General features: G+C 42.8%; 1 protein-coding gene across 3 annotated transcripts; it reads right to left on the bottom strand.

Moving 5' to 3' along the window:
- Positions 1 to 147: 147 nt before the first annotated feature.
- Positions 148 to 5,391, bottom strand: C1GALT1C1 (C1GALT1 specific chaperone 1). Of its 3 annotated transcripts, XM_075573400.1 has the most exons (4): positions 5,285 to 5,373; positions 3,262 to 3,349; positions 3,187 to 3,212; positions 148 to 2,773 (listed from the first exon to the last, which is right to left on the bottom strand). In XM_075573400.1, the coding sequence occupies exons 2-4, from the start codon at positions 3,312 to 3,314 to the stop codon at positions 1,815 to 1,817; spliced, it is 1,038 nt and encodes a 345-aa protein (XP_075429515.1). In that variant the 5' UTR covers positions 3,315 to 3,349; positions 5,285 to 5,373; the 3' UTR covers positions 148 to 1,814. The 3 variants fall into 3 exon arrangements, with proteins under 3 accessions (XP_075429515.1, XP_075429514.1, XP_075429516.1); XM_075573399.1 differs by having other exon boundaries at positions 3,187 to 3,349; positions 5,285 to 5,300; XM_075573401.1 differs by lacking the exons at positions 3,187 to 3,212; positions 3,262 to 3,349 and having other exon boundaries at positions 5,285 to 5,391.
- Between the last annotated feature and the right edge of the window lie 17,982 nt (positions 5,392 to 23,373).

Below are 23,373 nucleotides of genomic sequence, written 5' to 3' on the forward strand. Positions count from 1 at the left end.
GTGCTCTATAAGAAAAATTAAATATGCTGAAAAGGTGACTGCATCCTTAACATCCATGTCTCACGCCGTTTGAGAAGTGATTTTTTTCCGGTCGCCATTTATCTGCTTTTGAATAATCCTATTGAACAAGAAAACTTAATGCAAATGAATATTAGGCACAATGATACTTTAATATAAAATAGTTTTTTTTTACTTCATACAGAAGATCAGTATATTAAATTTCCCAGATCTTACAAAGTTGTTATAAATGTGATTCTTTACAAGAAATACAGTTAGATTCTTTCCACATACCAAACAAAAAATATATCAAAAATATACCCAAGAACACCTGACTTCATTTGACATTTCGTTCTGTTTAACAGTAATATATTGACTTAAGTATCCATTAATTCATATAGTGGTAAGAGATTTGCAAATTGGCATTGAATATTTAGTAAGGGGCTGGTGAGAACAGTATAAAGATTAGATTTAGTATTGCTAATCCAGATTGTTTAAAATCAGGGTTTTGCCTAAAATTTCCATTGAAAAGAAAGTTATCCTTCGATTAAAATCGTCCAGGTTGAGTAAAAAATGCTGCCTAGTTTGCTAAAGACTCTCAGCACAGCCCAATCTCAGTGTAAGAGGCTAATCATTTAGAAATAATATCCATGCTGACCTTGAACGTTGCATGTTCCTGCTCTCCTCAAGCCCACAACATTACCCCTCTAACGTATTCAATATTCTGTGATGAGGCCGTCCCTGTGCTGGAGAATAGCTAATCTATTCTTCTGAATAGGCATTAAATCCTTTTCCAGCACTGGCAAAGGCTTCTTCACATCATAAGAGCCCCTCCCTGTTGGTGTTGATGGTATACAGGCGCATTTTGGGCTGGTAGGAAGCAGGAGGGCTAATGTTTTAGTTGTTTAGTCCTGCATAGCAGTGGTGCTCAATTCCAATCCTCTAGTAGACCCTTCAGGAGACCAGGTTCAGTCCACAAGGCCCCCGAGCAGGCCAGATTTTCAGAATATCCCAGCTTCAGCACAAGTGGCTGTCATTGACTGAGCCATCTGTGCTGAAGCTGGGATATCCTGAAAACCTGGCCTGCTAGGGGGGGGGGGGGGGTCCTGAGGATGGGAGTTGAGCACCTCTGCTATATAGCATGTTATCTTTTTCTGGTTCTGAATATGCCAGGCTCCAAACTGACATCAGTCAAAGGGCTTAAATCTTACCCCCGGTAAATACATGGACAGAATGAATGCACTGTGAAAATGGCACCGCAGAGTTTTGCGAAGTTGATGATGGGTACCACACAGGACTTGAAGCACATATTCATCTCCCACAGGGAGCAGCACAGAGAACCTGGCAAAGCTCACTTTACACTTAAATAGAAACGTCAACACCCCATATCTTATAGACCTATAAAAAAATAGACTTTAAGTGCAAAAGTAGCGAATGTGTAAAATTCTTTGCAGTACTTCATATTGCAACCAAACAAGGTGCACAGTCTATCATTCCAGAGAACTGAACCCCCTCCTCCCAGTTTTCATTTTCTACCTTAAATACATTCGCTAACTCAATGTACCAATTGTAATTTACACACGTACACTGATCCAGTTGAAAAGTGATGGCAAAGTCATTGAGTAATCAGAATCAGAAAATCAAACACCAAAAAAAAAAGGATTTAAAAAAAAAAAATTGGCCCATTCCCCGGAAACTCGATGTTAATCAATACGAATAAAGTATTCAAAATGTTATAGTATTCTGAATGTCTGTTTGTAGCTTCATGGGACGAAATCGGCAGTTGTTCATTCCATGTTCTCCTGTACTGACTAACTTCAATCATTATCAGAGTTAGCTGGAGGTAAAAATGCCAACGCATCATTAAACGTGTGTCCATAAGCTCTCAGTCTGTATACACCATACATCATCACATGCATATGGTTTGGCGATAGTCCACTGAAAGTGATTGCCATGTCCGAACAACATCCCTCCACTACTTTTTGGGGATTACTGTCCATTGCGTCTTTGATGAGAGCCCCAACTGACTTTGTGTTGAAGACATCTTTTCCTTCCGAATCCTCTGCGTTTTCTGCAAACACGCCTTTATATTTCAGGCAGATGGCCAACTGCTTGTCTTCAGAAACTTTCCATATCATACCACCTTCCTCTGGACACTTATCTGGTTCATTGAACACAGAGATCAGCCTATTAAGTGACTCAATACTTAAAACTATGCCACCTGCAAAATCAACATAGTCGAGGTCTCCAGATTTCCCAGTATGACCAATATAGAAAGGCTGTGAAGGATCTTTTTGGAGTAACAAATACTTCAGATTTTCAATAACTGCAAAGGTGGTTGGATGACTTATGAAAAACCAGTTGTACTTATCTTTATAATTATCATACGCCATCTGTACCGCTTTTCTCATCATTGTCCACATGTCATTGGTGTTGAGCGGAATCGATTCAAAAACCTTCACGTTTTCCGAGCTGTAGAAGTCCGCTTGGTCGCAGTGTTTACTCCAGGTGTCCCTAACTGCAGCCCAATGGCTGAGGTCTTTTGGCTTCACAAGGATAATACAGTACACGCGTACACTTTCACTGAGCTCCATTTGTTCAGTTCCTAAAAGTTTCTGAACTTCATCCCTGTTTGGAGCTTGAACGTGATGATGTTCGTGGTGTGTTGCAGAATCGTGACCTATCTTAATGTGTCCGAGAAGAGTGACGACAACACAGAATGCGCCCCCTATCCCCATGCCACGCAGAAACGAAGTTCCTTCGGCAATCATCTTTTCTGAAACAAAAACGGGAAAACGTATTTACAAAATTATTGCCGATAGCCAGTGATTAGAGATTTATATTGTAAAACCTAAATAAAGGATTGAAAAATACCACAGCGAGCATTTTAGACACACAGACTAACTAGGGTGTTTCATTATATTGTAGTAGAAGCATTGTACTTACAATGACCGTTCTTTTAGTGTAGTGTAATTAGTGTGTAGTCTGCATCTTAAATGGCATTTAACTAACCATTAGTAATCTGAGAAGGGAGTTAACAAATGAAAGGTTAATAGATCTTACATGTTAAGCCAGTGGTTCCAACCTTTTTGGGATAAGGAACCCTGTAATAATATTCTGAAATTCTGCGGAACCCCAACCCTTTCTAATAATGTGTCTGATATAAGATGCATTGTAAGGAGCCCCAACCTTCTCTAATAGCACGTCTGAGATCCGATGCATTGTAAGGAACCCCAACTCTCTCCAATAGCGCGTCTGAGATCAGATGCATTGTAAGGAGCCCCAACCTTCTCTAATAGCGCGTCTATCAGATGCATTGTAATTTCTTTATTTGGTACATTGCAGGGAACACCTGTTGATAAAGTGTTAAACAGTAACATTCAGTTGCTTCCTGTTAACCATTGAATACAAATCAAATAGTTGCTGTAAGATATGCACATATTTTATTCTCTTCTTTGGATTCAGCCTATTAGCTAATGAAGTTACCACAATATTCTTACTGCTTATCTAAAGATGTGTTGTCATGTTTGATTGTCACTTGAACACATCACACAACTTGAACTGGATAAAGCTAAAATGTAACACCTGTTCTAAAAAAGGAACATCATTTTGTCTTATATACTTTAAACATGCGAGAGAAACACAGATGATTAAAGCTACACAACAGTTTAAAAGGAAACGATGGCAATATAAGAACTTGAATATTAGAAATGGCCACACATTCATTTTACTGAAACCTGTTCTATTGGTTTCACTGCTATGACATGACACACCCAGGGAGTATATACACATACACCTATATACAGCTTTTCTCTCTCCAGAGCAAAGACAGCTACATAATAAATCCTGAACATACCTGACATCACCCTTTAGCCATAGCATTGATCCTAATGACTTTTCAATCAGATAAATCAGGTCTCACACCCTGAGAGCAGTCTTGTTTAATCCCATAATAAATGAACCTTTTGAGTGAAATGCTAGATCATGAATTTAGAATGACTCCCCGACAAAATGGCAACCGACACCTTTCTGAAAGGAACTGAAAAATCATATACTTAAAAATAAAGGAGGAGTCAGGGGTCATTATTTTGGCCCTCTGGGAAACATCTTTAAAAGGGCCCAACAACGAAAGGGTTAGAAAACATGAAAATAAAATACTACTTTTCAGAAAAGACCTGAACTGGCTTGTAATATATTGTGCGCGCGCTTGCCTGTGCGGACGCGCGTGCACGTGACGCACACTTTTTGTGGGTATACAGTCCGTGCTGCCGGGAGCGACAGGCTGGGAAGGTACTGTGTGTATATATATATGTGTGTGTGTGTGTGTGTGTGTATAGAGATTGTGTGAGTGAATAATTTATTAAATAAGATTTTTAAAAGGAAAAAAAAAATGTTGAATAAATAAAAATAATTTTTGTTGTGCACTTATTGACACATACACACATACATACATTACAGCGCCGGTAGCGGCGCAAAATCATCATTTCCACTTACTTCTCCCTCGTCTGTCGGCTCCATGCTCACTGCCGTGCGTGCGCGGCCCTACTATAGAACGGCTGACTAACCACAGCCAACCTATAAGTGCCGGGCGCGCCCACTATATAACAGCCCTTAGGCTAACTGCCCTTTTGATGCAAGTTTGCAGGTCCTTGCTAATACACCAAACCCTTCCTAAAACTACCTGTTAAACAATAGGAACTACAGGAAACCTGTCAGCCTTTTTATTATATAAATAATACAATTTAAAAAAAAAAAGTGTAACAGGAACATATAGCAAGTCGTGTCTTCTTCTGATGGCTGGTGGGACGGACGCACAACATCCAACATCCATTCAGACTGAGCAGCGCCTGCAACTATGTCATTAGTTTGAACCCTTTCGCTGCCAGAGGGTGGGGCCTGCAACATGTTGCAAGTCCCTCTGACAGCGAAAGGGTTAAATGACAGGGTGCTAGATTAGATTGTAAGCTCTTCGGGGCAAGGAATCCTTTCTCCCGATGTGACATTTAATTGATCCCCCCCACTGCATTATTGCATCCCGTGTGAGAGAGATTTGGGGGCCCCCCAGCCAATGGATACTATACTGAGGCTGCAGGAGGCTCCGCTTGCACTCCCCTCCAACACTTGGAGACAGGGGGGGTTCTGCGTTATGACGCAATGCCTCGCCTCTGACATCACAGATAAGGTTGCTGACAGCTAATTACAAGCAATGAAGCAGCCGCCGTGTTTATATCCAGATAACCGGGGGGGGTAGGGGTGTCTCCGGCTCCCCACCGGGGGGTTGGCATACCTGGGAGATCCGGGACCGCTCAACCGCCTCCCTTCCACCTCAACGGCAACCGGACCTGCACACTTCCGGCTCGCTGTCCCAGGTGACGCCGCGTCATCTGATTGGTGAAGGTGCCGGCGTGACGTGTCACTGTGGCAACAGACAGTGTCTGCAGCGGGACGGCGGCCATCTTTACTACTGGCAGGAGACCCTCACTGTGAGCAGAGGCCTTGGTATGGCTGTAAAGCCGCAGTCCCACCTGCGCATTCAAATGGTCAATGCACAGTGACAGGGATATAAACCCACAGATGCGGCCCTCCATAGCCCAATAGAAGGCAATGTGCTTATAAATAAAACTGTGAAAAGGTTTAAAAACAAATATTCTAAATGTATTATTATTAATAATTAATAATCATAAATACAAATCAGTTGTGACCACATCCTATCACATTAATAATAATAATAAATACAAATATCACTTGTGAGCATATCCTATCACATTAATAATAATAATAATAATAATAATAAAAGATATCACTTGTGGACACATCCTATCACATCAATAATAATAAAATAAATGACGTATTTTTCCTGAGTTGCTGACAGGGTTGTCACCGCTCCAGATTTGGCCCCGGAGACTACGGGTTTCGGTCACATATCTCCGGCCTACGGATTTACATGTGAAATCTCTGGGTGGCTTCGGCATCCCCGTCCTGAAGGGTCCCGTCTACATGGTAAGAAGGTGATCGATGAGACTGCCGCTCCAGAAATTATTTTGAAACTCACCAACAAAGTAGGACTAAAAACAATTTATTAAACTACATAAAAAACATAAAGCAAAACAGAAAAAACTCTGCTCCCACGCAGTTCACGCCCCCTAAGGAGAAAGCGCCAGAAGGGGGTGAAACGCGTGGGGGGAGAATTCTTTTCTGTTTTGATTACAGTATATTTTTTTAATGTAGTTTATTTAATACATTGTTTTTAGTCCTACTTTGCTGGTGAGTTTCCACATTTTTTTCTGGAGCGGCAGTCTCATCGATCTACCCATTTTCTTACCTGCTTCTTTGATTGAAGAGACGCCATCGGGGGACACGCAGGATTTCTCAGCAGCTGGAGGAGCAGGACGGTGATGTATTGTGAGTAGCGGTTACTCCACACGCCGGAGACACGGGGTCTGAGCTTGAGCTAAACATCCTTGTAAGGTTATATCTAACACACATAGGTATATTACTCATTATTCCCATTAAACCTCCTATGCTCTATCACTATTTCACCCCATCAGGGTTACAATATTCCCTCCACAACCCGTTCCCGGCTCCGTTTTATCTTTTATTATTTTTTCTAACACATTTTCTACATCATTGTCTGCCCTCCTAGAGCTTATATTCATTTTTTTCTTCAGTCCCGTTAACATGGCTCCACGACGTCTAATGGGGTCGCGTTTGCCATGACAAACGGGACGTTACGGGTAGTCGCCGTGTCACCTTGCTATGACAACGGGACGTCACGTGACTCCTCGGCGCCATAAGGCATCCCGTTGTCATGGCAACTTGGCACTGCATGGCGCTGCAATGTCACGTCATAGTAACACCGTTTGACGTCGCGGAGCCATGTTGACGGGAAGTGCTGCTGGAGAAAGTAAGAGAAGTAAATATAGAAATAAAATATAAATAAATTTTAAAAAAATAATTGAATTGCCAAAAGTCTCCGGATTAGCCTTCAATAGCAGGTGGCAACCCTGATTGTTGATAGTGCTACTTTTTTTCTAATTATTATTATCACATTTATTAAGCATTGGAGGGGGGAGGGCTTTTTTTTTTTTTCAAGACCAATAAAAAAGAAAAGATTTAAACAATATTATTTATTGGGTAAAACAAGGAAGGAGAGATTTTCTAAGTTGTCTATACACATTGCCTAGAAGAGCAGTTAATAAATAAGAAAGTAGTGTTTCGCCGAGCAGGAAAATAAAAATGAGTGGTTAGCTGTACCCAAAAGTACCAGACGTGTTATTTTGGGGCCCAGCGATGTCGTCCTTTTTTTTTTTTTTTAAAGACAGACGAGAATAAATGTTTACATTATTTGTTTCACTTTTCCTTTTTCCGCGGTAACCCAATGGCGTGACGGGTATAATCTCGTGGTCAAATGTACTGAATGTTGTCACTACAGGAAGATTGTCGCCTATCTTCTTTCATAATTTATTTTCCTTTATTGTGTATATATATATTTTTTTAGACATTAAGTAAAATGCGCATTTTACACAGAAACAATAAATGTCTTGGATATATCTGATGATGTTTTTCCCCACAGCTTTTTTGGAGCTGGGAGACTTTAATAGATAGCTCCCTTGCGGGTACATTCTATTAACTCTGAAGTGGCCATTCGGGCTATTTAAAGCAGCAGTTCAAACTGCCGTTTAAAAAATAAAAAAAATGTTCCACTTTAATATGTGCATCAATACAATTCACACTATGATAAGTAATTAGCTAAGTTGCCGATCGATCCGTTCTGGGATCAATCGGCGAAGATTCGGCTCGGGGGGTTCACTAAATGGCTGTCAGTGCAGCAGAAGAGGATTAAAGATGCAAAGTTCTGTGGCGAAGATCATGTGACCAGGCAGTCACTCGATACAATTGGTGCACTGCTAGAGAGGGGGCGGGTCTCAAAAAGGGGTGTGCCAGAGCCTGTTTCAGAAGAGGAAGGGGATGTGACTTTGTAAATGATTGCTATAGAAACAAAATAAATGCTTGTGACATTATAATACATGCAAAATATAATTCAGAATTGTTTAAAAAAAAATATGCTACAAGTATTTTCTCATAGTATAGAACTGATTTGTTAAAAAAACCACACATGTAGGATATTGCTTGGACTTTAATACACATATTTATTACTATAAATAACTCTGCTGATCTAGAGCCTTCTCCTCTTTATTTTTACTCCGGATAAATTGCGCAGGTCCAGGTGTTTTAATTAAAGCGAAAGCCTTAAAATCTTTCGCTTGCTGAAACTTCTGTAAAACGTGCATTGTGCGCCTTACATATATTTAATAAAACTCAGATGGAGCTCAGGTGACCTCTGGTGGCCACTTTGTGTAGTACTATTTTTCCTAGTGATTCGGCTCCAAATGTTTCATAGGAGGATATAATAAATAATAAATTTATTTCATATAGCGCTTTTCTCCCCAGTGGGACTCAAAGCGCTTCACAATTACAGTATAGGGTGCGGTACGCACCACATAGAATTGTTACAGACACGGTCCCCGCCCAGATGAGCTTACACTCTATGTTTTTGGTGACTGAGGCACAGGGAGATAAAGTGACTTGCCCAAGGTCACAAAGAGCTGACACTCGGACTTTAACCTGATTCAAACTGAGTGTCCTTGTCTAGAGGCAGTATCTTTACTTACTGAGCCGCTCATCCCTCACCTGCTGCATTAGGGTATTTTAGTGCATTCAACTGTATAAATTCTCTTTTTTCAGCAAGAATTAAAGTATAATTACAATTATAATAGAGTATACAGTACTTAGTCACAAAAACTCATATACTACATAAATTTACATAAGAAAAATGGGGATAAAATGTAGTAGGAGAATGAGACACGGTAAGAGTAGACAATGGGAAGAAGGGGAGGGGAAAAACAGGGGAATAAGGGGGGCAACGTTTCGGGGCTCCTAGCCTCTTCTTCTGGCCCGTTCCCTTAGATCAATCCGATCTAGGTACTTCCCTTACCCCTGTAAAAACAGGTGCTCCCAAGTAATACGAACAAAAATCGGTAGATATAAATAGGAGGACTGTCTGTGAATAGGTATCGCACAGTGGGATACAACATACAACACTGCTCCAGACACTATACCTCTATAAAAAACGTCTTCTGTACTAGTACAGAAACAGGATGTCCCAAGTAAATCAGCAAAAATCCTATAAATACTGTAAATAGAAATTGACACAAGCACGAATACAATAGAGAGCCAATACTATCACGAGAATAAGCTGTCAAAGATAATGTAACAAAATCTTATAGGCAATATAGATACAGTCTTAAAATATTTCTAAAGAGAGCAAAGGATAAAAACATCTGGTTACCCAAGCTGCAGGACGCCTGAATCAAGCAGCTGGTGTGCAGATTTAAATGCCTCATTGCTCGTTCTTATCATCATGGTTTCTCTGTGTCTTTGTTTCTATTTCAACGTTACTAACGTATTCCTTGTTCTATGATGCATGAGAGCTTGCATGCCTTCAAATATTTCTAATATTTCACTTAAATATGGGGGTTTAGTTACATATTTTGGCCAAAGTATGATAATCTTGGCTGCGATACCAGGCTGACCCCAGATTAGGCAAATTCGAACTATTTTTTTTTTACCATGTCGTCTCTGCTGAATTCCTCCGGCTTAAATGTCTTTTATACCGTGCCATTAGCAGGTCACCTGGGAGTAGGTGTGTATGGAGCTAAAACTATTACATTTTCAAAAGTACTAGTCCAGCCAGTTGAGTTCCAAGCTCACCATTAGACGTGGAACTGGATTAGTTGTTCCCTAGCAAGAACATGACCAGCCCCTTCAAATAATCTAATAACAGCAGCATTCTGCCCTTTTCAAAGATAAAGCCAGAGAAACTCACATGGTGTATGTGCAAGGAAAGTTATAAGACAAATAACGGAGAACATTTTTTGCCAACTTCTTGTTGGTAGACTGGTTTCTCTGCATCAACCGAGCACTCCTGAAAATGGTGAACAATATATGAATGTAGAAATATGCACTCAGGGGCAGGACCAGCCGTATCTTACAGAGCATCCTGATTTTCATGGTCGGGCCGTTTATGAGGTTGACTGGAGAGGGTGGGAAGAACAGGGCACTGCGGATTTTAGAATGCCAATTTATTGCCAATAGATTCGACGCGACGTTTCGGCCTTACATGGCCTTTATCAAGAGCAAATGGCATTTGCTCTTGATAAAGGCCATGTAAGGTCGAATCTATTGGCAATAAATTTGCATTCTAAAATCCACAGTGCCCTGTTCTTCCCACCCTCTCCAGTGATCAGGATTCTCTGTGTGGTAATCCAATGAACCAGGAGCACTGGTATTTGTATTTATATATTTAATGATAATAGGTGTACAGCAGTTCCCCTATCCTAGCATTTATGAGGGTGAAACAGGTCATACACGATGTCATAATGAGAGTCCGTCCAACCCAAAATATGCTCTAAAAACTCTTCTGTAATGAGTTCCAAACATGGGAAAAAGAGCTGAAAAACGGCAAACAATCGGTGGTCAGCAATTTTATAGCCAAACATTACAGCTATGTAGATGGAGAATGAGATGCATGAGTCATAATAAGAAGACATTGTACTTGCTATTTGCATCACACAGACCATTAGCTCGCACACTGGTGACCTGAAGCGCCACTTATGATAAATTCTCCAGTCAATCATCAAAGGCCACGAAAGTAGGTTCATAATATTTAAAGCTGTGCTTCCTACAACATATGCGACAATGCTGTTCTTCATGCAATTCTTCTTGCTATTTAGGCACGTGACAACTGATATTAGGAGAAGAGAATTTATAGTCAACCCTGGTTTTAATAAAATACACCTTGCTGAAGTGCAGAACTGAAAATAAATGCCCACGTTACAATAAGTGGCGTCGTTCAGATCCATGTCTTTGGTCCCTTTAAGTTATAATTAGGAGGGCGCACTGTATAGTTAGGCTGCTGCCTACACAACATTGTTAATTTCAGAGGTTTCATTCTCAACAGTCTCAATTTCCAGCACATTCTTTATGTATCTGTGCCAGTTTGCAGAAGTCGTGGCACAGACAGTATATCAAAGAGAAAGAAATGGCAGGCAAATTTGTCCTGTCAAAGTTCAAATTGGTTTCAAGCCTTGGAGAGTGATGTACATGCGGAAAAAGAAGGGTGTTCTTTTAAATAATACTTCTTGGATTGAAAGGAAAGAGTCGGCTTGTTTGCCTTTGTTTATTCTGTGGACACATCTTGAAATTCACACACTGCACAAAGTAATACTTATTGTTTATGTATGGGGTGACTTTAGGATTACGTTTATACTGTGTAATGGCAGGATCAAGTAAACCCAAGTAATTAATTATAAGAAACTGGAGTTCCTTACAATGCATCAGATCGCAGACGCGCTATTAGAGAGGGTTGGGGTTCCTTACAATGCATGGGATCTTAGGCGCGCTATTAGAGAGGGTTGGGGTTCCTTACAATGCATCTGATCTCAGACGCACTACTAGAGAGGGTTGGGGGTTCCCCAGAATTTCACTTAGGGTTCCTTAACCAAAACAAGGTTGGAAACCACTGCTCTATACAGAGTTTTCAGTTAAATAATTCACCAGGTCTGCTTAAATTCTAAATGTTTTAAATACACCTTGGATTCTGTACTCCATTTAGCCTTGCGGATGATGTATTGTCTCACGGAACATAAAACACTTACTGGAATAGCTTTTTTTCCCTGTTACCATGACAGGTGCAAGGAAAGTTATAATTACATGGAAGGGTTCAGCAAGACTCAGCGGCGCTACATGCGATGAGTAGCTATTAAACATGTCAGTGTTACACTTAAGGTTTTACCATCGGGAATACAGTAATTGAGACGTTTAGTTGAATTAGGTCATTTTGGGGAATAATAGCTACATAAGGGAAGCAAAAATAGCTTTGATTAGCAGTCAACATGCTGCTCATTTTGTCAGAAGGGCTAATTCTTTTCTAGTCAATGTAAATTCAAATGCGCGCTAGTGCTGCAAGTATTATAATAATAATCCGGTTTAAAATCCCATGTCAGTGCTTTAAAAAAATACTTGTGCGTTCCAGTCCTGGTTGGTTGTCTGCTTCTGAGTTTCATTGTTAACAGTTGAAACTGAAGTTCTGTAATGTATTCCCCATCACTTACATGTGTTAGTATGTGACAGTGTTGGCACTGTATGGCAGGGGGGCTCAACACTACACTCCTCAACTGGTCAGGTTTTAAGGATATCCCAGCTTCAGCACAGGTGGCTCAATCTTTGACTGAACCACTGAGTGAGCCACCTGTGCTGAAGCTGGGTTATCCTCAAAACCTGACCCGGTGGGGGGTCTTGACTGGAGTTGAGCCCCCCTGCTGTATGGAAGTTGGGTACACACAGTCAGTGCATGGGTGAGTGCGTTGTCAGAGATAGGGGAATCTTTACCATGTAGAGCAGATATCCCCAAATTTCGGCCCTTCGGAGAAACCTCCAGGCTCAGGTTTTCAAGATTTCTCCAACCCTTAATGAACCAATAAACCAATCTCTAATTGACATTAAGACAACTGACGTTAGGTATGTTTTGCCCTAAAAACCTCGCCTGTTGGTTGTTCTCAATGACCGAATTTGGGGAATTCCTGCTGAAAGGGGATAAACCGGTCAGCCATCGCTACACTTACTTGTAGAAACATCAACATATTCTCATTGCCAATAAGAGCTGTGAAATTGTGGAGCCACATGAATGCAAAATCCACTAAACTTTACTCTGCAAGCGCTCAGTAAATTCATATACAGCGGTAATTGTCATTTCAAATTTGTCAGATTATAATGATAACTTTATTTTATATAGCAACTTTCTCCCAATGGGACTCAAAGCGCGTCGCAATGACAGTACAGCGCGCGGTACGCAGCACATAGGATTCTTACAGACACACTCCCTGCCCCGTTGAGCTTACAATCTATGATTTTGGTGCCTGAGGCACAGGGAGATAAAGTGACTTGCCCAAGGTCACAAAGAGCTGACACCGGGAACTGAACCAGGTTCAAACAACTCCATTATCAGTCAGCGCCTCTACTCACTGAGCCGCTCCTTCTCCAGTGATATCACGCTTTTCTGGGTTGCCACATTTGCCCTTACACAGAGAGTCATTGCAAGTACTGCAGTGCCTTTAAGCAGCAATACATACAGGTGAAGTTACCAGTGTTCTCCCTGGCATTTAAACGGCCATCCAATAGGGAGTTGCAATGGATGATGTGGCAACGTCCCATTGGCTCGTGGGATCCGCTAGATTTGGCAGCAATTTTGATGTCCATTCCTGGAGCCTTAACACTGCTAACTCCACATGTAACCATCTCAAGAACCCCGAGGTCCCCGGAGCTACAACTAACAAGGTTCTGCTTTAGGGGACGCCTTGATGCCAATGCTGGGGTGCACATATTACATATACAACACTCTCTCACACATTGTATTACAGGGATTGCTACTTTAATCCCACCCCAGCTACAAGCAAAATAATAAGTAAAGTCGCAATATACTTATTCTGTTAGACAGATGTACAATATGTTCTCTGCTGTCTGGGGTTACACAATAAGCCCTGGTCATATTTTAGTAAAAACATACAGTGTATTTTTACTTTAGTCTCAAGTGGAAAAGTTCAGTCTGTTTTGCCATTCTGACCTTCTGACTACAATGCATAATGCACGTGTGGTGGGTGTTCTGAACTAATTAGGTATTTTATAACCCACACAATCAAGTTTCCAACTTCCTTTTATGATTTGATAAATCCCCTTAATGAGAACGAGCGCCGGCTTGTAAAGGCTATGTAATTAAAATCCTGACCGGGAGTTTTCTTCTGATTTATGTTATGGAAACAGTAAGTATACCCTAACCGTCTCAATGGAAATGCCAAATTGCGGCTGTACACAAAAACAAGATATTTTTTAATAAATCACTTTCCCTGGAATATGCAGAGAGAACTTCCAAACACAGCAAATGATGTCGGGTTTTCTTAAAATAGATAAATAGAAGGTTTGAAAAATGTATAATTTATAAGCGAGTTTCTGGTAAAAGTATAGATTCAGGCAATTGGCTTTTAAGTTGTTTTTTCTAACCTTCAAGAATTTATGTAATCCCAACCGATCGTATGTACCTAACACTTCTATTACTGTATAAGGGCTTACTTTTTGAAGTAAACTAAAACCTTTCTATATCATATGCAAATTTAATACATTACAAAATAACGTTGTAACATTTAACAACTCAACTGATTAATTGAAAACAAAGATAGTAAAAAAAAAATGATTTTTTACTGAAGTATAAAGGAGGGACGTGTCCATTGGGATGGTATTTGTTTCCGACATCAGCCCCAATTCAGTAGGGATCAGGTGTGTCCCTTTTTGTGCACGGGTATCTCTCCACATGGTTACAAATGTGTTTGGGGGAAATCAAAGTCACATGGTACTCTTTGCAAGAAGAGATTTTTTACCGTGAAATAGAACTTTTGTGGGAGAATGAGAGGGAGTTACAGTATATAGGTCAATGGATACAGTAGAACTCTTTTTCTGAGGGTCTGGATGACAGTAACGTCACCTTTAAGAATGTCTTAACTAACATTGGTGTGAAACGCGTTGGGTAAACTCTTTACTTCCCTTCCAGCTTCTTTGTCCACATTATTCATTGTTACATTTTGTATGAAGAAATTACTATTTTTTTACTACGCTGAAGGAACAGCAGAAGATATTAAAGTTGTGTCTTGCATTTTGCTTTTTCTTACTAGTTTTTCTGCCACAAAGCATCGCCAAGCAGCACATGTGTTTTTGTTCACTAGTGCTATTCACATCAGTGTAGATTGTTGAACAATATTGCTTTCACCTCTTAATCAATATAGCCGTTAGTGTTCACGGTAGATAGATAACAACACTGCCATCTGGCCTTAGTACGCAACTAAGGGGAAAATTCATCAAGCGCGGGTACAGAGTAGTGCACTAAATCCTTCACACCTATTGACTTGCATGGGAGTTAACTTTGGTTCTCTAACCTGTGCCAGTGATGGACGAATCTGCCCAAAGTGCATCAGGATGATAAGTTCAGTCATTCTTTTACTCTCCTGAGAGGCTATTTTCACATTCTTCCAGCTGCAATACTGATGCCAAGACATCATCAAGCTTGAAAAAAGCCCCCAAGCAATTCAACTGATTTCTTTGCTTCAACTGGAGCTGCTTTTTGTCAATACAGCTCAACCCCGTTATAATGCTGTGCTGGGGGTCCAAAGAATCACATCGCGCTATAAGCGGATCGCGTTAGAGAGAATGTACAATTGTATGCATTGTATTGTATTGTATGTCTTTATTTATATAGCGCCATTAATGTACATAGCGCTTCACAGTAGTAATACACGTGGTAATCAAATAAATAACAGATAATATAAATAACAGATCATGGGAATAAGTGCTTTAGACATAAAAGTAACATTTCGGAGAGGAGTCCCTGCCCCGAGGAGCTTACAGTCTAATTGGTAGGTAGGTAGAACGTATAGAGACAGTAGGAGGGAGTTCTGGTAAGTGCGTCTGCAGGGGGCCAAGCTTTATGTATCGTGTTCAGAATGTTCACAGTGCTATTCGTATGGTTCTTTAAGCAAGTGTGTCTTAAGGTGGGTCTTAAAGGTGGATAGAGAGGGTGCTAGTCGGGTACTGAGGGGAAGGGCATTCCAGAGGCATTTATTGTACAATAAAGTATTTAATATACCAATAATCGTGTTGTAAAGTATTCATAAATACGAAAATTCGGAGCCATGCTTGCATCGCGTTATAAGCGGATCGCGTTAGAAATAACGTACAATTGTATGCATTGTACAATAAAGTATTTAAGACACTAATAATCGTGTTGTAAAGTATTCATAAATACGGAAATTAGGAGCCACCCTTGCACTGCGGTATAAGCGGATCCGCGTTGTAACGGATCGCGCTATAACAGGGTTGAGCTGTACTATTGTCCTGCATTTTTATTCATTCAATTATCCGCATTAAAGCAAATGAATGGCAGGTCTATTTGCCTCTCTAGGTTGGGACAGCAGGGGGAGCACCAATGTGTGTTCAGAATGCCGATATTTGTGGTCACAGTCTACGTGGCGCATTTTGATTGAATTGAAGACAAGAGGCTAATCCACTGAAACCTTCAAAACGTTGAGCTACTGTCAAAATACCTCTGTTTCAGCCAACTGAGCTCTACCTCTGGCTCACTAATGCCTTTGTGTGTGTTTAGGAGACACATTTATCATTTAGAAGGAGATGAGAGCACAGTGTGAAGGAATCATGCAGTCGGGAGGGGAGCAGAATGCAGAGCTGAAGACAAGCGAGAGGGGAGAGAGGAGAGAGACATAATGCTAAGAAGGAAGAGATCAGACAAGAGATGATGGATGCGGTGAGGAGCAAAGGAGAGGAGGGAAGAGGGTATGTGTGAGAGGCACACAGAGAAAGAGAAGCCCATTCGGCAGCGTAGCAGAGGGTGTTCAAGACAGAGGCAAAGGATGTACTGTAGGTACAGGACCGAGAAAGATCCCTTTTCAATTGGTTGGGAAGAGTCTTCTTCGTTCTGAAGAAGAGTTGGTTTTCAGGATATCCCTGCTTCAGCACAGGTGGCTCAATCAGTTGGTCAGTCATTGACTGGCCAGCTCCAGTCCTTAAGGGCCACCAACAGAACAGGGTTTATGGATATCCCTGCTTCAGCACAGTTGGTGGTTCAATCAGTGGCTCAGTCTTTGACTGAGCCACCTGTGCTGAAGCAGGGATATCTTGAAAACCTGGACTGCTGGTAGCTCTTGATGACTGAGTTAGTCCCCTCTCAGCTAGACTTCTCACACAGATTTGCGCTTAGTTGAAGCTCAACAACGTTTCAACAGTTTATTGAAGAGGGGGAAAAAAAGGCGCATTCTCAATTTATCTTCCTCAGATTTGGGCAATTGGCAGATTTACATGCATTTGCTTCTAGACAATGTGTTACTACTTCCTGGGCAGACCGGGCAAGCAAGAAAACAAGGGCGAAAACCTTCGTGCAAGTTCACCATTGCAATGTATCGTGGATGCGGGAGCAAAACGGCTAACCGCGAACATATATCTTAATACTCGATCCACGAAGACCAGGTCTCCTAATGTCACGTTACCGAGAGCAGGAGCGGACTTTATTTTCCCCGAGGTTAACACGCACCCACAATGCAATTTGTTTGCAAAACCACTGGATGTTCTACAGTTCATTAGCCGTAGCGTTACTCCTGTCCAGGACCCCGAAATAGGTCTTTAACTCTGGCTGGGAAAGAAAGGAGAGGGGATTAGTGCGAGAAAATAATGCTATGCTAGTTATATCGTACCTAACTGTGGTGTTACACCGTTGCAGACTCTGTAAAAACCCTATTTCAGGGTCTGGATGGGAGTAACGCCAAGTTTAGGTATGACCTAACTAACGTAACGTGAATTCCCTGCGTTAACCTTAACTCGGGACACATTCTGCGCATGCGCGAACAGTGAGTGCAGATCGCGCATGTGCAATGGACACCTGCCGGCCTCACATGCCCGATCGACGCTTGTCGGTCAAGCATGCACTGTTGGCGCCGATAAAAATAAACGAGACAGTGGCCCAAAAAGTCAAGACAAAGGCCTAAAAACGGGACTAAACCGAGGTCACCCTAACCTTAATGAACGTATGTGGATATAGGCGGTTATGGTAACACATATCATTTGCATCTCATTAGCACCGTTGGCAGCTATAGATAATGCAATGCTCTTTATGGGAGAATACATGATTTAGTGTGATGTTATTCTCCTTTGTGGATACCGCATTTCTCCTAACGAGATGGGACTCAAGGAAGCTCTGTGGATCCGGCCCTTTAAGACCACGGTATATATTCGTTTTTGCGCCAGCTACCTCTTATTCCAGAATTGAATTGAGTTGCAGGATACGATATTCTCCTCCTGTATGTGACACACTCTTATAATTCAAGACTTAAATGCCACAAACACTAGAATTACCTGACACACAGACACCTCTTAAAGCGGCAAGCCATCCGTTTTTAACATCGGATTGATGCAGGGGGTCCCCGAGGCTGAACCCCACTACTGTCAGCTCCGGGGACCCGTTGCTTCCAGAGATACCGCGGTAGGGGGTGCCGGTAGCCGCTTCACTTGGCTAGCAGGGTTCGCATTATGATGGCGTCCAAAAGCTGCCGCGCCCGGCGGGCCAATATCACGTCGTGATGTCATCAGGTTCGGCTTCCTATTGGCCCTCGTGCAGCGGGAGCGTTAAACTTTAAACCCCAGCCGAAGCGGCTACCACCCCCCCCCCCCATACCGAGGTAAGTATCTCCGGAAGCAGGGGGTCCCCTGAGCTGAAATTAATGGGGTTCAGCTCCGAAGACTCCCTGCTTCAATGCTGTTTAAAAAAAAAATATGAAAAACGAAATAAAACGGCCCGAATCGCTCCTTTCAGACTCTCCATGAACGTTGCTAATAAAGGAGGGACGTGCGCCATAAAACCGCATCAAAACGACTTGTCTTTCTCTATCCAGATTGCACAGAAGCTGCATGTGCCAAGTACTTACAAGGAGGCAATGTGAACACACAGGGCATCAATTGCTTGGAGTAAATACAGAAATATTCAATGAGATAACCCAAACTAAAATAAACCTCCCCCCCCCCCCCATACCGCAGCTGCAGTGGTTACTGTAATGTTATTAAAAAAAACCCATGTAATAAATATGTGGAAGGCCCTTTCCCTTCTGCGCGAGTCTTTAGATTTAAAGCTTTCATTTCTTTTTAGAGTCCTTCTGGGTAATGGCGTTGTCGAATGTACAGTACTGCAAGAAAATACGCGTGTGCTGGTACTGGCCCGCAGGGTAATGTGTTACTAAACATCAGAATTACCAGGATCTGTTCTCTCTCTGATAGGAACCCACAGCTGTACATTTCCTTAGAGACGCAGGCTTGGTTATTAATAATCACAGTGATTGTAATGGTCGTATTAATAATAACAGTAATAATGGTAACATTAATAATAATGACACAGTGGCTAATCGTCAGTAACACCTTTACACTGCAAAGCACTTTATAACAACATTTCAGAAGCTTTCATCTTACAGATGGGCGAATGTCTTCAAATGGGCTTTGCAAAATGTTTCACATTTTTTTTCTCTAAAAGGCAGGAGCCAAGCACACCCCCTAAAAATATATAAAGTCAATTAGGTCAAATTAAAGTTATTTTAATAACCCAATGAAGTCATCATAGAAATAGTAGATATAGGATAAAGTATCTGTTGTCTAAATTTAGCATAGGTTGAACTTGATGGACGTACGTCTTTTTTCAACCTCATCTACTATGTAACTATGTAACTATTAAAATGACTTTCATTTGACCTTCTATTTTTTGGGTGTGCTTGGCTCCTGCTTTTTAAGATCTACAGTATTGTGTCTTAGCACCCTCCTTTGCTGTCGTTGAGTCTTTAGACCCCTGTCCTACAGCCTCCCAAGTTGCTAGCTTCTGAGTTCTTTTCTGTTCATGTTTTGTCCTGAAATATATATCTCTGTAGTTCATGTTGCCCAGGATTTCGACAATGTTACCAGAATTTCCCCAGAATGGGGTGAAAAAGACCACGTGACCTAGAACAGGGGTGCTCGACTCCAGTCCTCAAGACCCTTCAACAAGTCAGACTTTAAGGATATCCCAGCTTCAGCACAGGTGGCTCAATCAGTGGCTCAGTCAAAGACTTTTGAATTTGAATTTGTCGTCCGCAAGCGCGTCACGTGAACCAGCTCTATGACGTCATGGGCGCGCCCCCTGAATGCCCGCCCCCCCGCGCACGCACCTAGGGCTCGATGCAGTAAGCACCGAAAAAGCACTCTCGGCAGGGGTTCAATATCGGCATGTAGCCCTCGCAGTATTCAGGAAGGGCCGAATCCCTGCGAGAGCAACACGCCGAGTTGCCGGTGGCGAGACAGTCTGTCTGCCGATAACCTGGCGATATGCTGTCCCCTACCGAGATGTGTCTGCAGCAGAGAGAGATCCGCCACTCTCTCTGCGCAAACATCGGCAACATAAAAAATATTTGCAATCAATTTTTACTCATAGTGTAGATGTGCAGGGGGTCTCCGGAGCTGAACCGCATTGGTTTCAGTTTCGGGGACCCCCTGCTTCCCAAGATACAGGCCCCTTTATGAGGTGCCGGTATCCCTCTGCATTTAAATGACCCGATCACGTGACCACGGAATGTAAACAAAGCAGAGGGATACCGGCACCCCATAAAGGGGCCTGTATCTCGGGAAGCAGGGAGTCCCCGGACCTGAAACCAATGCGGTTCAGCTCCGGGGACCCTCTGCACATGTACACTATGAGTAAAACACACATATCAATAAAGAATAATTCCTTACCTTTGCGGCTATCTGCTATGGTAATGAAGCAGCATTAATGTATTTTAATAATAGTGTACGGGAGCAGGGGGTCCCCTGAGCTGAACCGCATTGATTTGTGGATCAGTGACCCCCTGCTTCCCGAGTTACAGGCCCCGGAATGGGTCATTGGGTGCCAGTGTCGCCGCCATCTTTATAGCATCCCATATGCGACGTGCCCACTATAAAGATGGCGGCGACACTGGCACCGATTCCCCAAACCGGGGCCTGTAACTCGGGAAGCAGGGGGTCCCTGAGCCAGAAATAAATGCGGCTCAGCTCAGGCGACCCCCTGCTTCGCACAATATTATTAAAATACATTAATGCTGCTATCCGCTAAGGCAATGAAAGGGTTAAGGCATAATAGCATGTTTATTGGGGACAATTGCCCCCAATAAACATTGCAATAAACAACATACACCCCCTGTGCCCCCAACAACCCCTATACCCCCAGTACATATATTACATTTTTGGGATGCACAGCAATGATACTATAGGCCGGCGGTGACCCTTGGGTGTTCCCCGCAGGCCTGCAGCACCAATCCTGTGCCCCCCCCTCCCAAATTAAAAAACACATAAATACTTTAAAATAAATACAACCCCCCCCCATCACATACAGTATAGTAATGTGCAAAATTACTATTATCCACAAATGGATAATAGTGCATTTGCCCATTTAAAATACATAAAGAACAATAAATACATTAAATACATGTAACGGTGTTTCTGGACCCTCCTGACCCATCCAATCTCAGATTGGCCCCTGTGGTCTAACCAGTCCCCATTACATGGATGTGTCTGGTGGTGCACCTGTTGGCTACAGGACTCCTGAGTCTCCCGCATGATGTTGGTATGGGGATATCAGCAAGACAGGCAGCTGAGGTAGTGTGCTCGAGTCCTACCTATATCCAGTGCAGCGCCTCCACCTCATCTGGATCTCTGCGTCCGCAGGGAGATGGATCTGATGAGGAACTCCTTCTTGGTGCCTTCCTCTGCTGAGTAACTCCACACTCACACATGAGGGTTTTGATGAATAAGGGCATCTTTATTGCAGGTTCAGACAGACTGCCCCTTGCAGCGGTCAGCTCAGCCGCTCATTCTTCCACAGCACTGTCTTTTAGAAGAGTCTGCCCTCCCAATGGAGTTGGATCACCTCTCCCCTCAGGGAGATCACCACCTGTGCCAGGTCCCTGGACACAGTGTAGCCACTCTCTCTGTGCCTGCCAGCCTTACTGCTACAGACCTTGATTTACCTTAAACTGCTTACTATAGAACCACACTCTTGAACTACTAGTTGACACACTAACTTTGGGCAGTGCTGTGTCTTATATAGCTTAGGGAATAGCCACACTTCTTGTGTCACTAACAGTGGACTCAGAGTATGTTACCACTCGCCTTTAATACATATGACACCTCACCAGGGTGTGAGGGCAAACCTCTTATTACTACCAGCATGAGAGAGAACTGTATACCATTTTTACACATGGCTACATACATATAGCACTCACCCATGTCCGGCTGGCACGATGAAGGCCATCCTCATCTCAGCGGTATTAACCGCTAAGGTCATGAAGGGGTTAAGACCACCCGCAACCCCCCCAAAAGCCCTAAACAGCCACCAAGGGCCAAATACCCCTTCACCCACCCCCGCTACCCACAATAAACCTGGCACGGCTGGTTAACCCCTTCATTGCCTTAGCAGTTAGCTGCTAAGGTAATGAAGTGGGCTTTAAATGCATTTTTCCTGCCTCAGGTGCATGCCGGGCGGCTCCGGTGCTGGTATTAATGGGTATCAGCTCAGGAGACCCCCGGCATCAATCCCAGGCAGGAAAAAGGCCTAATTTTTTCTAAGTGTCGACCTTGCCGATGCTTCTCCACCACCAACTTGCCAACTTTAGTTGGCGGGCCGGATTGCCGTAAAAATCTCAATTCTAGAGTGCCGATCAGCAGCGAAAAGCTGATCGGGGCTACTAGAATTGAGCGCATTTCAAAAAATGTCGATAAGTGCCGAAAAGTGGCTTATCGGCACCCGGCTGCCGAAAAGTATTTTTCGGCTATAAAAAATGCCGATTTTTGGAACTTATCGGCGCTTACTGAATCGGAGAGGCAATATTGGCGAGAAAATGGCGAAAAACGGCTTTTCGGTGCTTACTGCATGAGGCCCCTAGTCGGCCACAAATCTCCTGCCCGAGCAGGGAGCGTGACGTCACCGCGCATGAGCGCCAGCGCGCTCGCTCCCTGCCTGGCCGCAGCCCGAGACAGGCAGGGAAAGGTGAGAGGGAGGGGAAGGGTTAAATCACAGGGGTAAAAACAGACATGAAAAGGAACGGATACAGGAAGGAAGAGACAGCGAGAAAATTACGTACAAGGGAGAAATACATAAGAGGGAAAAGAAAGACGAGAGACAGAGAGAGAGAGCACAAAGAGAGCGCAAAGAGAGCGCAAAGAGAGCGCAAAGAGAGCCACATGAGGGGGCCCTGGCATTTTTTTCCCCCTTCGGCCCGCACGTGTCTAGCTGCGCCACTAATACTGCTGCTCCTGGAAAGATGTGTTCTGCGTACAGAACCTTCCAGCTGCCAAGCTAATGCCATCTGGCCTGCAGCTGTTTACTGAAAAGATTGGGAAAATAAGCATTCACTTATTGTAAACCCCTTTTCTGGCCATCAACGTACCGCAGTATCCCTGCTGTGTGTCTTCTCTCTCTACACGATGAAGATACGTCTACAAACATTACGCCAGCCTTTCCTGCCATCTCACTTTTTTTTTTTACATTTTAAATCAGGGGATCTCAACTCCAGTCCTCAAGCCCCCCTCCAGCAGGTCAGGTTTTCAGGAAATCCCTGCTTCAGCACAGGTGGCTCAATCGAAGACTGAGCCACCTGTGCTGAAGCAGGGATATCTTGAAAACCCGACCTGTTGGTGGCCCTGGGGGACTAGAGTTGG

The sequence above is a fragment of the Ascaphus truei genome, chromosome 16 (assembly GCF_040206685.1).
Source record: "Ascaphus truei isolate aAscTru1 chromosome 16, aAscTru1.hap1, whole genome shotgun sequence".
NCBI classification, from domain to species: Eukaryota; Metazoa; Chordata; class Amphibia; order Anura; family Ascaphidae; genus Ascaphus; species Ascaphus truei.